General features: G+C 49.9%; 1 protein-coding gene across 1 annotated transcript in view; it reads left to right on the forward strand.

Annotated features, from left to right (window-relative positions):
• Positions 1-3,486: 3,486 nt before the first annotated feature.
• Positions 3,487-15,609, forward strand: part of LOC107265189 (transcriptional activator cubitus interruptus) — a 60,538-nt gene continuing 48,415 nt past the window's right edge. The window contains exon 1 of the mRNA XM_025082485.1: positions 3,487-5,081. Coding sequence (XP_024938253.1) covers positions 4,828-5,081 — 254 coding nt within the window. The 5' untranslated portion in view covers positions 3,487-4,827. The remainder of the gene's footprint in view (positions 5,082-15,609) is intronic.

The raw sequence follows: 15,609 nt of genomic DNA on the forward strand, positions 1-15,609 counted from the left end.
GGGGGGGGGGGGGGCGGGTAGAAGGAGAGGCGGTGGTTAATGAGCACGAACCGCGGGGGGCCCGGACAACCCGGGACCAAGAACCGAGAATTGAGAACTGGCGACTAGCAACTGCCAACTTGGGGACTCAAGACTGCCAAAAGCTTAAGGCCCTTTTTGTTTTCTGAGAAGTCAGGAATTGTGGGGTATGTGTGTTGGGATTATGAATTTCATAAGTAATCCGTTACCATGTACGGTCACGTGTTTGTTTTTTTATTTATATGGAATTTTTGTGTTTGGGGAAATCAAAGAATTTGCCAACTTCTTCACTTTTGGGATAATTATATCGAGGAACGCCAACGTGAATAATCGTGTGGGACGTCGAAGGCACTGAGTACTCTCGCGTGCCATTGGGTGTAATTACGGCACGCGGATAATTGGAAGCTTTGGCCATGCGAAAAAGTCGATTCCAAAAATGGGGAATTTCACGAGGAGCGTACGAAGGAGGTTAAGAGGAGAGAAAAAAGGAAGCGAGAGAAGAGAGTGGCGAAAGATCAAAGCGGCCCTCGAGAATAATCCTTACGTGCGACCACGAGGCCTCGCGAGAGAGAAACGGTGAAACTCGAAAGAGGGAGAGAATGGGAGAGTGAGGGAGGGTGGAAACGGAAAGATTGAGAGAAGGAGCGAGATCGGCAGTGCGAGACGCAGAGCGAGAGTCGGAGTAGTGGGGCCCACCTGACCAACAGGTACCAGGTAAGGCCCCCCATGAGGCTTCGTCATTGGCTCTGCCCACTCTCCCCTCTCACGCTGGGTGCGCGATCCCAGGAAGAGCCAAAGGGTTTCCTTCCTTTCATCCCTTTGCGTAATCAATCCTGTATGGGCATTTCCTGCTTAAATCGTTATCTTTATTTGTTGTAGGATATTACCAAAAAAAAAAAAAAGTAAAGAAAAATATTTCATCTTTGTAGTGAATAAAAATTGAAAAGTATATTCTACTAGAAATTTCCAATTTCCAAAATAAAAATTAAAATGGATTGACAATAGCTTTTTGCCCGTAATCAGTCTTCGTCAAGCATCATTGGTTAGTCGGTGCTATATCGCTTATAGAAATGTCCGATCGGTCGAGTAGAGTATAGAATTTGCCGGGCCCAGCTGGTACAATTGGCACAGTACCCATGTCTAGGAAGGCCCACTTTGTGACAGGAAGATAAAGAGAAGGAAGGATGAATAAGGATAAGTCGAAGAAGCAAGTTGAGGAATAAAAGAGAATCGAAGGTGACGGAGGAGCGGCCTGGTTACCAAAAAGGAAGTCGACGAAGAAACGGAAGGGCCTTACGTAGGTAGGTACCGACATCGGGCCCCGATGTTGTAACGAGCGCCGATGTTGCCGCTCCGCTCAACCACCGTGGTGTACATACGTACATCGTTTTTGTTTACACTGGATTACACGGCTACCATGAAGCGAGGTAACCGCTTTTTGCGGGCCCCGCCGAGTGGGGCCTTGGTCGGGTACGACGGATTGATTGGTTGCATTAGTGCAGCGCCCTCGACGCGGCACTTCCATCGCAGGCTCTCTTGCAATGGACACGCGGTCTTTTACGCCTGCTCGCCATTTTATTTCCACGACCACTATCCACTCTCTCTTTCCGGCAAAAAAGGGATGATTTTTCAAAGGGGGGAAATTATGTGAAAAATAAAGAAATTGCCAAAGGGCGTTAAAGTATCGGTACAGTCGTCCAATTGCGAGCTAGAGGCAAATAGGGCCCGCGGACCCATTTACCGAGGAACATCCGGTGCGCTAAATGGCACAGTCGAGTGAAGATCGTTGTAAAGTTGCGACGGGGTCCTCGAGAAAACCAAGAGCTGTTGTTTCGCACGCTGATTGGTTCCGACGGGCCCGCGTGCGTCTGTCGGTTCTATGCTGGTAATTAAGGCCCGACTAAGGGGACCATTCGCTCGGCAAAAATCAACAAAATAATAAGAACCCTTGGGGATGGACGATTGTCGGCCATCTTGCCAAGGGGAGTAAAGTGTTCTAAAAACTTAACCTAGGATCAGTGGATGAAGAGGTTGAGGTTTGAAAGAAGCGAAAGATAGAGGTGAAGTGGTTCAGTGAAAAAGGTAAATTATTAAACGCGAAGACAAACAAAAATATGGTCGACAAACCGCAACGAGCCACCAGACGGTTAATGACTTTATGCAGTCAATCCCTTTTGTCCCAAGACCAATAACCATCAGTCATAAACCCTTGGGAATTCGCAATTCAATCCCAGCCCGAGGTAGGAATGAGTTGAGCAATATTTTGAAACTGAAAGGAACTCCAGGAAAGCGCGAAAGGCAGAATGGCCGTCAGAGCAGGATGGACACACGTGCTTAGTAGGTGGTGAGAATCGGCCAGGTCAGAATACGTTGACAGTGGGCGTAGCCGACATGACCGAAGGACTCGTCAAAAGAAATATATCCTGCGGGAGTCCAGAGGCAAGAAGCTGGTCAGGTCATCGCGCGTGTAACCTGACCTCCTGCGTTAAAAGAGGCAGACCGAGAAAGCGTGAGAGTGCGAAGTTACGGACGCTGCAGGCCCAAGTAAAAAAAAGAAAAACACAACGTGTGGACATCTGCAACGGGAAGTTATTACAGATAACTTGAGCGAAATAACAACCCCAACAAGATTACGTTTCCTTCTCATCCGGTAAAAGACTCCCTCGCTGGACCTATAGAACCTACGCCCCAGCCTCCTAGCCAGGATTCCCGTCCTCATTGTTAGTCCTAGATGCATCCGAACCCCCCTTTGAATTTGTACCCCCTCGACCGCCACACCGGAATCCTATCTCGATCGGAGCAACGTGCGCTGCCTGCTCTTGGCCCGAATCAACTACCGTACAAGAGAAGGAGTGGCTGGATGCTAGACCCTGGTAGATCATCGCGGTACAGAGCATAGTAGGCCACAGTGGACCGTAGCAGAGCACAGCAGACGTGGTAGACCCGGTGGACTGGGTAGAGCATACGGGAAGCCGGGTTCTGGGCGGTGGCGACCAGGACGAGCAGGGACCACTGGTGCTAGTTGAGTTGTCGAGCTGACACGCGTTTTCTCTCCCCCCCTCTCATGCTCTCTCTCTCTCTCTCTCTCTCTCTCTCTCTCTCTCTCTCTCTCTCTCGCCCCGTCTTCCTTCAGCTCCTCCTTTTCCAGTGCGAGCAGCAACGTCGACCTCACTCTTCCCGTCTCCGCTCCTCTTCATCGCGGAGCGTCTTCCTCCGGCCCCTACTCGCTCGCGCACTCTCTCTCTCTCTCTCTCTCTCTCTCTCGCCCCGTCTTCCTTCAGCTCCTCCTTTTCCAGTGCGAGCAGCAACGTCGACCTCACTCTTCCCGTCTCCGCTCCTCTTCATCGCGGAGCGTCTTCTTCTCCCTCTCCGATGAGCATCCCGTCCCACTCTCTCACTCACTCTGTCTCTCTCGCTCGCGCAGTCAGCCTCGAAGGAGGGATCCGCTTCGAACTCGCTCGCTCGGTCCTTTGCTTACTAGTTCTCTCTCGGTCGCTCGTATTTTGAGTTTTCTGAGTTGGCCTCTGTCGCGCAGCCAGTGAGAATCCCAGGAGGACTTGGTCGGCATGGAATACCCCTCTTGCCGAGCTGGACTCAGTACCGCCATACCCGCCAAAGCATAAGCACCGTGACAGCCTCGCGTTTACTCGCGTTTACTCGCGTCAAAGTGAACCTGCGTGCCTGACTGACCCGACTGCGTCGCTCTTTGACTTTTCGACTGGCTTTATTGTCAGCGGAGGCTTGTGTCTCTTCGGCCTATCTTGCCCGGGTGGATTATCGCTATTTCGCTATTTCGCTATTTCGCTGCGATCCACGAAATCACGTTGACGTGCTTCCAGATCCGAAGCCTGTCGTCGATAACCGGACTAGTGTCAAACAGCCTGGAAAGTCAGTCGTACGCGTTTCCGTTGAGACGCGAATCGTTCGTCGGTCGCGGACCGTGCGCGCACGTTCGGAGAGTTCTCTCGGTGAGGATCGAAGTTTTTTTTTTTTCTTTTCGAAATTTGTGGAGGAATTTAAGAGAAGCGAAGGAATAACGAGAAATCGTTCGACCTCGAGGGCTGCGATTCAACCTGAATGCGGGATATAGAACCGGTCCGCCGGATCGGTGTGAACATTTAAAGTGAGTGAACCTTTTCTCAGCGAAAAGCTAGTGGGTGTGCATTTATTCGAAGACTGGATTACGAATAGTCTGCTCCTCGAAAGTGCCTTCTGCCTTCTGGCCCGAGCGTCGTCGCATCGCTCCCTGACATCGAACGATCAATTACCGCGTCGCCGCACTTGATGCAATTGACTAAATCGATCAACAGCCACCGGTCCGTCTCGCAGCCTCCTGCGATCGTCCGCTGCAGCGAGAGAGCAATGCTCCCCGGGTCCAGAAATACCGACTAACAACGACGGATCAAGGGGACCTTCAGAATTACTTCATCTGGCAGTACCGACGGGCCCAAACATGGAGAGGATGGACCCCACGGGCCGCTCCTAGTGACTCGGGACGAGGATGATCATGTAGACGTCGAGTCTATCGATTCCGAGTTGATCATCAGCGAGAGCAGATTGACGAATCGCGACGGGGACCGTCCTGGCGACTATCCTCCCCCAATCGTAAGGGATGCACTCACGGGGGATGCCGATCGGACCGATCGAGACCGGATAGAGGACTATGTTAAGCATCAACGATCTGCGCGCCTGGCCAATCCCGAAGGGAGGATCGACGATTCCGCGGCAGATCGTCGGCATCGCGGCGCCCCGCTCCTGATTGCTCGAGGGCCGATTCTCGAGGGTAGCACCTGGTGCGACAGGAGGAAGATGCCGGAAAAGGAGGTGGCCTATCACCAGGAGGCCTTCTCCCTGCTGCCGCCGCCCCCGCACCACCCGCACTCCGCTTTCCACGCGGCCTTTCATCCGCACCCTCATCCACCGCCGCCGCCGCCCTTTCATCCCCATCATGGACCGCCGCCGCCGACGCATCACGCCGCCGCGGCCGCCGCGGCCTGGGAACATCACGCTGCCGCCGCGGCGGCGGCCGCCGCCGTAGCTTTTCACGCGCCGCCTCCGCACCCGTAAGTCTTCCTTTCGTTCAACGTACTCGGCGTCGCCGCGACGACACCCGTCGAATTACACGCGTCAGGCCGAATCGCCCGATAGCGGCGCTGCTCTTGATTTATCAGTGAATCAGGCGTCGGCAGCGTCGGCAGCGTCGGCGTCTTCGTAGGCGCCGGGGCTAGAATCGTAATCGGCCTTACTCGTGTAAACGGCACTTTGAGCCTCGTGTAAACACGCTCGCGTGCCGGCTTCATATCGGCGATGGAAGCTCAGAGAGATTCGGCCCCTAAGTGGCTGCTGGATCGAATTGACAGATCGCGTAGAATAGAAGCAGCTGTAAACTGTGGGATTGAAGGGACCGTCTAATTTAAGTAATTAAGCAATTAAACGCTCAAGGAATTCACCCCAGTCACGCGAGCACTTGCACCTACCTATGCGCAACCAGCGCCAGCTTACGTGCTAACGGTAGATCAATGGGAGCTCAGTAAGGAGACCTACCGGAAAGTCCTGAGCAATTATTTATTATCCGAGTGTCTCTTTGACTTCGGCCAGCGAGAGTTGCCGAGATAAAAGACGTAATCGTTACATGGAAACAGGCAGGACCGTAACAGCCGTGGCGTAATGCCCGCCGATAAAAGTCCAAAGGGGAGAGCCTAAACGTAGCGAGGAGGATGACTCCCATGAAAATGTAGAATGACAAGGCAATTAAATGGCGTAGGAGGAGGGACCGGAGTCACCAGAGCAATCTGTCGTAAAGCATCCTCGAGTTGTAGGCTTATACGAGAGAAGAGACAAGTGGCGCACGTGCGTCTGTCTATCTTGGTTATCGGATGTCCCAGTCACGTGAAAATACACGAGTCACCTGTGCATTTACATGGCCATTGACATGGGTGTCTCTGGCGCGGGAAATTTAAATTTCACCAAACCGCGACGACCCTCTCAATTAATGGTCAGAAGTGTCTGCTGCACCCTTCGATTCCAGTTGCTCCTACCATTGACTACGTATACGAGCTTACTGTCCCGTACGACTTTAGGCCTCTTCAACCGGATATTTCGGTCTCTTTGCGAGGACCCACGAGATCGAGTGTATTTTTGCTTTCAAGCTTTTCGCCACAAGCTCCTTTTTCCACGGTTGGACGGCGGCAGACATTCCCTCGACCGAGCCTGCGGACGTCTGAGGAATTGCGAACCGCCATTAAGTAGCTGGAAGTGATTTTAACCATTTTTCCATGTCCTTCAACGAAATTCCATTTATTTCTTCTTGCCCGGCTGCCGTCCAGAATGCATCGCGAGAATTCTACATGAAAACGCCAACTGGCGAGCGTCGCCGATCGCTCAACGACACAGACTCGAGCGTTACCACCTTTAAGCGACAAGGGCATCCTCCATGGTCCAGACTCTGCTGGTATTTTTTCTCGCGACACTCACCAGCCGTACACTCTACGTCACTCGTGGGAGTTTTCTTGCATCGAGACGGTATTTGATTACGGCTCGTAAACGAAAGCGTCTGTACGACAAACGAGAGAGTCTATTTCGTTTATGAATCTTTATTACGTCTCAACTGCTCCGAGGGTTTTCGAAGGGCTAACGAGTAGATATCTAATATCTGTATGTATATATATATATATATATATATATATACACACACGATGTAGGATTAAAGAAAAAGGGCTGAGAAGAAAAAAGATGCGGGTTCTTACTTTGCCTGAGCATAGAAAAGTCATGGGAAATATTCAATAATCATAGTAGTAATCATATCCTGGTACCCTACGTTCTGTAAATTTTGATTCAATGTGTACATATATATTTGTTATATGAATATTTACCACTTGCAGACAATTGCTTTCCGTAGCAAGTCCAGCGTGAAATCCATTGTACGTAACCGGGCAATGGCAGCAGGTTCAATGGATGATGAGATAAGGGAGAGTAAACTGATGCATCGGAGTCAAGATTCAATAGGAGAACTCGATACGATCCACGCATGCGATTTATCATTGGTGCGTTGTCCATTGATAAATTCCAGGCATTCGTAATGCTACGTGCCTCCTCACTCGCTACGCAGCGAAGGCCTAGAGAATTCATCCCTCCTGCGCGGGGCCGGGGGGACGCGTGATATCGTATATGCGATACTCGCGATACCTCATGATACCCCAGGATATGATAGCACGCGATAATAGCTATTTGTACATATACCACAACACGTCGGTATGTATGTCCCGAAGATACTACGGTGGTTAGTGGTCGTGCGAGTAACACGAGAATCTCTTGCGCGCTTCTTTAGTCCGGACAACAACCCAGGCCTTATGTGTTTATTCGATTGTGGAACGGTGTCGTTGCCCGTAATTTTTATACCGGCTACTAATATTTATCCTCTTAATCGTCCCTGGAATTTTTCACTGCGTACGTATTCCGATTGCTCTCGGAATTCTTTAGCAGCGTCCAAAGACCGCTTTTGGTATTCGGGCTTGTATATGCTTGTCGAAGGTAGGGAATATTTTATTAATTATTTATAGGGAATTTTTAGAGAGAATTTTTGTCTACCTGAAAGTACGTCTGTATTTTTCAGACTCATCGAGGAATTTTTTATTTGGATATTTTAGGTAAAGTATCTGTGAATGTCGATTGGACAATGTTGAATATTTATTTTGACGAAATCTTACACAATAAAGATTTGTTAATATATTTAGTATCTCTATGCTGTATGAAAACAGTAAACTATAAATATATAGTAGTTAATTTAATGATAATATAATTGATACAAGGACTCGCTCTCACAGTGATAGTCTCTCGTGTAACAATTAGACTATGGTAAACCACGAGGGCTGTCAGATAAGATTTGTTTTGTCTGGTGGAGCCTCGTTATATCTTCGGTACATGTTACACGGGCAACCTTATATGTAGGCAATATTGAATAATTCGCTTCGACGAAATCGTCTCACAAAGAGATACGTTGGACATGATAAATTCCCACGGGACGATTAGGAATGAATAATCAATAGAAACGCATTGATTTGACGTACCTGACGTTTGAGCCGAGGAAAAGTGGATGTGACGGGCTGTCCGATTCTCGTATAGAAATGAAAAGGAGTCGGGACGAAAATAGTTGAAGTTATCGGGGTTGTAAGATTCAGGGACACCGTGTATAAATACACAAACGTCCCTGCGACCTGGGACGTTCGTTCATATGTCCGCCATGTGGCGAACGTTTTCCTTCTTCTCTCCTTCAGGACTCTCTCGCACGTTTCTCCTTTCTCGCCTTCTCTTTGCCCTTTTTTCACTTTCCGTATCCTGCCGAATTTTCGATCTCAGGAGCAGCTAGGTCCGCTCGTATTTCCAAGGATCGGACTGCCAGCTCTCGCGATCACCCTTAGACTGGCTCGTTGGTTACTCGGAATTTATCCCAGATTTTTATCTCCTCGACTCCTCAACTCTTTCCTCGTCAACGATCCTTCCAGGATCTTCATCGGGTCCAGCAAGTTCTCAAGATGCCGTTCGGGGTTGCAGGGCTTCGTTACGACGTATCCGACTTTGATTTTTGATCTTCGTCACTGATCAATTTCGGTCCAATCGGAATATCGTATCGGTAGCTGACTCGCACGGCTGGTGTCCGACGTTTAGAAAGTGGTCCAGGACATGATCTTGGTCCTTCTGGGAAAGAAGGTCCTACCGGGTCCTTCTTTCATTTGAAAGGGAAAGGACCCACTGGAAAAGAATGGCCAGGCTGAATTTCGATAAATTATTGCCTGTGTAGGTCTAAAAGATGAAAACCCTATGGGAAATTGCATCCTGATAACGTCAATAGATAACGGTTGTTGGTCCATTGGCTGGGTGGCTGGAGCACGCTATAGCGCTATAGCAGCAAGTAAGGGAGTGCCAAGGAATATAAACGCGAGAAAACAGCACGCGTTACTCACATAAAATCTCATAATGCTCTTGTCCAAACAAACGCACGGTGGCAGTGTTATGGCGTTCGGGAATTTACCACTTGGAAATATCCCGTGGAAAGGGATCCTCGTAAAATTCACGGCGACTCCATCCTCCTCGAAGCTCCGGGACACAGGTGCGACATTCCCGAGATAAAGAAGGAATCCTGAGGTCTCTGGCTGCAACAGTCCCTCCTTACCTCTCGATTACTTTTTCACTGCTCTTTCCCTAGTATTTTTCGGAGTCGAGGGAGAAAGGATAATACATACATTTTTTGTATCCAATCGCAAATGACCACTGTGGCACCAGGAGCCGGGAGTTCAAGGAAGACGTAAAGATAAGGACTCTATTGAGAAAAGTCTCTAGTGCTTTCTGGGGACGTAGCAAATGTCCCTAGGGGAGAGGTCTCTGTACAGACCGGAGATGAAGGCGCCACTCGATCCCGCGTTTAGCTTCTGTCCACTGTCACTTTAATGACTCCTAATGATAGCTACTAGACTGCTGAGAACCTAGCGCTCACTTGGCTCTGCTTTTTTTTTGTTAAATTTCCTTCCCGTCAGCCAGCAGCTACCCTGTCGGCCATTACGATTCTCTGGCTAGTCGAGGAACCTCGTAAAATAGCACGGGCATTAACCGGCTGTGAGAAAATCACGAGAAATACTTTTGCTGGCTGCGTAGGTCACTGAAAGATTGCGAAAAAGGTTTATTGAACTTATTTTTTATTTCCTTTTCGAAAGCCTGGAAAAATTTAAGGGACCGGTGGAAGAGTGATTTCAGAATGGAACGAGATTACATTTTCCATTCTTTCGATCGTAAAAGAAACGTGCGCGTGACTGTGAATAATTTTTGGCGTGATCCGCAGTCACGTCTTTGGAAAATTTAAGTGGTGACTCTCGTTTCCTATGCTTCTTTTCAAATTTGATTACTTTTGAAAATCGAGCCATTCCTGCCAGAGGCCACTTGTTCCTACTTTCTCATCCAGGCCTCCGCTCTGGCGAATGGTAGCGCCCTGGTAGCCATTACTCTCCTTGTGTCTTTCTCTTTCTCTTTCTCTGTCTAGCAGCACTAATTGAGTTATTACTCCGCCCCTTAATGACTTGGTCCGTTCACAGTTCCACCTTCCTGTTGCTCCTGCACGTATTTCGCTGGATCAGAGTGTATGGAGTCTGGTCCAGGACTTGATCATCCCTGACCATATCGGCTGGATCCTCGGATGGTCCCTTGATGATCCCGCACGAAAATTTAGTTAAATGAGAATCGTCTTTTGCTTTTCCAAGGGATCCTCTATAGCCGAGACTAAACCGAAAAATCTATGAGTCCTAAACTAACATCTTTATGGAGTCGCTATCGGGCCGGCTCGACTTATTACGTTGATTTATCGCTTTTGTATTCCGCGTTCCCTAGGGTCGGTTCCGTCGTTTCATCGTTTCATCGTTTCACCTGCCACACCCTCTATCCAGCTATTCTACTCTACCTGAAATGGGTAAAAGAGCGGAACGCTGGTGCATCGGCTCGCCTCTACCTGAACTCGGAGCGAATTTCGGATCCAATGAGCCGAGGATGATGGTGTGAAACCAGGAAAATAAATGAGCGAGGGTCGCGCCAAACCCGACACCCTTTTTCTCATTTTCTCTTTTTTTATCATTTCTGAACTTGCACGTCAAGGTCCCACCGTGTCCTCCAACTGGGAGCTGCGATCTAGCTCGTATCGCCACTGGCCATGTATCTCCGAGTTGCACGGTGTGGAGTACACCTTAAAGGATATCTCAGATGCGAGGCTGCGCGCGGATGGGCGTGCATCCGATTATCTTGGTAACTCAATCTCTCCTCTCGAAGCTGTAGACCTAGGTTCTAGGCTATTGTTGTCTGTGATCCCCCGTGCCTGCCAACGCACCAAACTACCAAAGCAACCAGCGAGCCACCATAGCACCAAGGTGCCTGACTGCTGGTGCGTTGCCATAAGCGCACTCTACCGGCACAGCCTTTAAACCTAAACGATAAGCGTAATTACGAGCGAGTCACTTTGTCAGATCTGCCCACGCCCGTGGTTGAGCTTCCAGCACCAGCAGATCCCCGGAATCTCTTTCCTGTATCCGAAGTCATTCTCTTACCATCAACAGAAACCAAAAACTTGGTCCACCTAGGCGATCGGAGCCGAGCATTGGAATAATCGGCGTATTGGGATATTGGTACGAGAGAGAGGTACAGAGAGGGCCAGAGCGAGAAAGACAGGGAAAGACGTAGAATAAGCTCGTTGGGGTATTTTAGTGAGTATCCGGTAATGTTGGCCAAAGAAACACAGGGCCACGTGGGCACGTGCCACTTCTACAATCCTAACACACAGAGCAAATGTTTCCCTCGCGCAAACAAGTACGAGTCCCCCTTCCCCACGAGCCTACGAGTCCCCCTTCGCTCCCCCCGTCACTCAGCCACCAGTCGCCGTTCCCAGGAATCGTGCAGCGACCGTCCTTCAGTCTCCTCGTTACCTGGGGAGCCACCCGAATTTTCAATGCAAACTCCACAGTCCGAAATTCTCTCCCTTTGCGGACGGGACAAAAGTCGGCGTCCAATGCGCAAGAAGCCAGTCTCAATTTTCTTAAGCAATCATAAGGTGGAGCTCCCTGATTGGCTTCTCTAGATCTTTTTCTGCGATCCGGAGATGAGTATAGGCTACGTGATCGCTTTACCGACCAATCGGCTGATCTCCTCCTTCGATTCGTTCGGTTAGAACTGGCCTTTAGCTTCGCGCCGTCCCACCGGCTCAGCCGAGCTCCTTGGGTATACAGGCTTCCTACCATTTTGGTACCACCCAGTCTCGTGATCTTGCTCTCCTTCTGGGTGGACATCCTGGGGACAGGACGTTGTCCTTCGCAGCGCGTGGCCATCAGAAGTTCCTGGCTAATTACACGGATCACCAGTTAACGAGCAGTTTAATTGGTGCGTCAGGACGTCAGGAAGAGGCACGTATCGCTAGGCTAATGGCCAAGGAAGTACGTGTCCCACGTATCTATTTTGCGCCTGAAGAAGACTTTGGATTCTGCGCATTAGAGTTACGTCTTACGTGCATTACGTCAGGTGTTACGTGAATCGTACATTCGATAGCATTGAGCCTGTAACTCTGAAGAAATCCTAGTGAAATAATTTCTATTCATAAGGCTCGTGTATTTCCGTTCGGGCCAATCGGGATTCAGGGCCTGGAATGTGGCTCGTAAAAATTCATGGGGCCTGATTGGTCGACAGTATTTACGACGGGAAAGCCAATCGATCGTAACGGTATCGATAGTTGCTTCATACAATGCTGTATATGGTCGATCGTGAAAATGATGATTTTCATTTTATATTCCTTATCTTGAAGCATGAAAGTCGATGCGAAATGTCGGAAATGTTTTGGTCGATGAGCGCGTAAGGTGAAGTAGGTGATGCAGTCAATCTTGGCGGAGGCAGAAGATGATGAGGTACCTGGAGTAACGGGGTCTAATACGTCTCGCAGCAGGAGTCGAGACGTCCGATCGGAATATCTTCATCGTCCTTTCCCCGTCGAGGATGTGCGGAGGTGCTAGAACCAGTACGCCGGAAGTCCACTCTCTCCTTTTCTCTCTCTCTCTCTCTCTCTCTCTCTCTCTCTCTCTCTCTCGCTCTCTCGTTCACTCTGATTACATGGAGCAGCGAGGAACCTGGATTGATTTCGCAAGTGGAGAACCGCAGCGCCTCACGTGGCACTGACGATAATTATCCTGTCGAGGTACCGAGTCACGCTGGAAATAATTAAACGAGTCGGTTGGGCCTTTCGACGGCGCACTGATTTCCAAATGGGCCTTATACTTGTCTGTTTACTTTCCTGATGTTCTCTCTCTCTCTCTCTCTCTCTCTCACGCTCGTACTTCGCCATTGCAACTCCCTGTCATCTACCTGCGATGTATTCCATATACGTATATTCCGTTCTGGTGGCGCGGGGTTACTCGGCTCTCCGGATACCCTGTTCCCAGGTCACGTGTTCCCCATGCCGAAAGGTCCCCCGAGTTCGCCGGTCTCGAGGATGAAGTTTGCAAGGAGTAGCACGACCGTAGCGACTCCCTTGGTCCCATGCATCATCGACGTGGACAGCCAGTCTCTGCCTTTTCCTTAGCCTCCTCTTTTTACTCCTGTCTTTTGTTTCTCTGCCGATTCTCCGGCTCGCCTTCTCTTTCGCTCTCTCGAAACTTCGCTCTTCGTACTCTTCGCCTTTTACGTTCGGATATCATCGTACACCGTATGCCACGGCGTGGCTCAACTGGGACCAAATATAAAGTCAAAAGCGTTCAATTTATGGACGATATCACGCGATCGTATCTTTGAAAACAATCGACTTCCGGTATACCTACAATTTTTGACTATTCTCTAATTTGAGAATCATCCCTGGGGAGAGTGTACTGTTTTATCGTTGTAATAGTTCCCGTAGGAATCTTCTTTACCGGCCGCGTATTGAGGGCCCTGGGGCCAACCTAGACAAACCCTCTCGGATAAGATCAGAGTTCGGTCTCGAGTGGATGGCGGAGTTAAAGGATAATTTAGTAATTACGGCCAGATGCTTGGCCCCAGGCTGTATCCTCAATTCCAGCGTCACTACCATCAACCGAACAGCAGACAGATACAGACTCCTTCGCAACGGTAATCACACACGTTCTCCCTCCCTCCCTCCCTCCTCCAGCTCCTATACCCATGCACTCTCTGTGCCTCCGTTCTACCTAACTCCCATGGAACACACCGTACGGAGCCCACGAGCACGAGCGTGCCATAACCTTTGTCCGCTCTCGTCTCCGCACCATGGCCGCGCATCTTGCACATAAATACCCATATACACACAGGCTGCCTGCACGTAACACGTACACGCGTGGAAGCTCCAAACCATCGAGAAAATACGACCGAGGCAGTTTACGCCGAGATCGTGCGAGTTTACTGCAGCGGATACTTCTTTGTCCCCTCGTGGCATGTGTGCACACGCGGAATACCTGCTGAAACTGTACCCCCACCACGTGTTCTTCGTGTCTTCTTGGTCCTCAATCCCCAGCCCTGCTGCAGCCAATCCCTTCCACGTTTCACCCCGTGCACGTAGGACCGCGTAGCGCGATTGCCCCACCAGGAGTTTTGCACTCCCACTGCAGCAGCCACTACTACAGCAGTGATACCAACTGCAGGACTATAAGCACCAGCACTCCTTCTTCCACTCTGGTGCCACCCTGTAGCCCTTACTCTGTCCGATTCATTGCGCTCCGGAGATGATGCATCGCTCGTCGTCCCGATCGGGACCCTCGTAGCCTAACAAACCCCGGATACAACTCAATCGCCAGTCACGGCCGCCTTAAGGCTGCCTTCACACCGTGCATTGGCTCTGGTGCCTTATCGCATCTTGCACCTCAGACATTTCTACCGGTAAACCCGATTTGTCCTCGAGCGTCTCTCGCGACGAAATCCCTAGACCTTGGTCTGCTTGGGTCCGTCCTGAGGTCATCCGCGTAGACCAGGTCGAAGATGGCAGGCGCGTATAGTTAGCGCGGATGTTCACGTGGCGGAGGTGGCATTGGCCATTAGCATTAGTCTGGGACTCCGAGGAGCATTAATCAGGATTAGAACGGCAGGGTCACCGGCACTGAACGACGCGATGCACCGCGTCGCTCTGGCAGCGACGTTTCTCGAGCGTCGTAAACTTTATTTAGCTGCTTTTTATTTCACCTACCCCCCCTTGCTCCTCCGCTCGGCCCACCGGCCGCTCAAAGGGACACGTTCATTTGTCAAAATCTCCGAGATCTCTTCGCTCTCCTTTGTTTCCGGCTCCTCCTTCGCTTCGCCACGTTCATTCTTCTCGGGTCTTCAGGCGCCTCCGACTCCGCGGAGCGGCGGGAAATTCAAAAGGCTCGAAACTACAAAATAATCATAATCCAATCTTTCAAAGCTTCGCAGCCTCCAAACGATCTCTCGAGAAGATGTTCTCGCTGGTACCCTATGGCGGAGCGAGATGCAATTATTTATGCGTAAAGGTACGTTCTTCCTTGGTTCGAGATTTCCCTTTTTTTTTTTTTTTTTTTTTTTTTTTTTTCAACACTAACTTGGGCCTGACACACAATGAAGCGACGGATCTATGGAAATCTTTGAAAAGGCGACGCACTGACGCAATAGAGAGTGACGAGGGGCTTTAACTTTGCAACGAGCGATTAGTAGGAGGGGAACTTGTCTCTTATCACGAGGTTATCGCACGCCCTCGACTTTCGCCATTAACAATCGGACCTATAACGAATAGCCGTAATCGCCACCGTTCGGTTCCGTTTGTTCCTTGAAAGTGCGCGAACGGCTATCGAGAGTCCAGAGTTACTTTGAATATCGGTTTCCGTTATCTGGCGCGTCACGATCGTCCTTTAAATTTGGCAGCAGGAGAGTTACTGCACAGAGGGTTTACTTCGAGTGAATTCAATGAGAGCTCTGTTGGCTTGCGAGTTCATTGATATCGCTCAATTAATAAATTAAAATAAGCCGTCGTAATTCTCGGCTGTCTGCCAGAAGCCATTAGTCTCTCTCTCTCTCTCTCTCTCTCTCTCTCTCTCTCTCTCTCTCTCTCTCTCTCTCTCTCACTCTCTCTCTCTCTCTCTC

This window comes from Cephus cinctus, unplaced genomic scaffold (genome assembly GCF_000341935.2).
Source record: "Cephus cinctus unplaced genomic scaffold, Ccin1 Ccin1_scaffold0215, whole genome shotgun sequence".
Classification (NCBI taxonomy): domain Eukaryota; kingdom Metazoa; phylum Arthropoda; class Insecta; order Hymenoptera; family Cephidae; genus Cephus; species Cephus cinctus.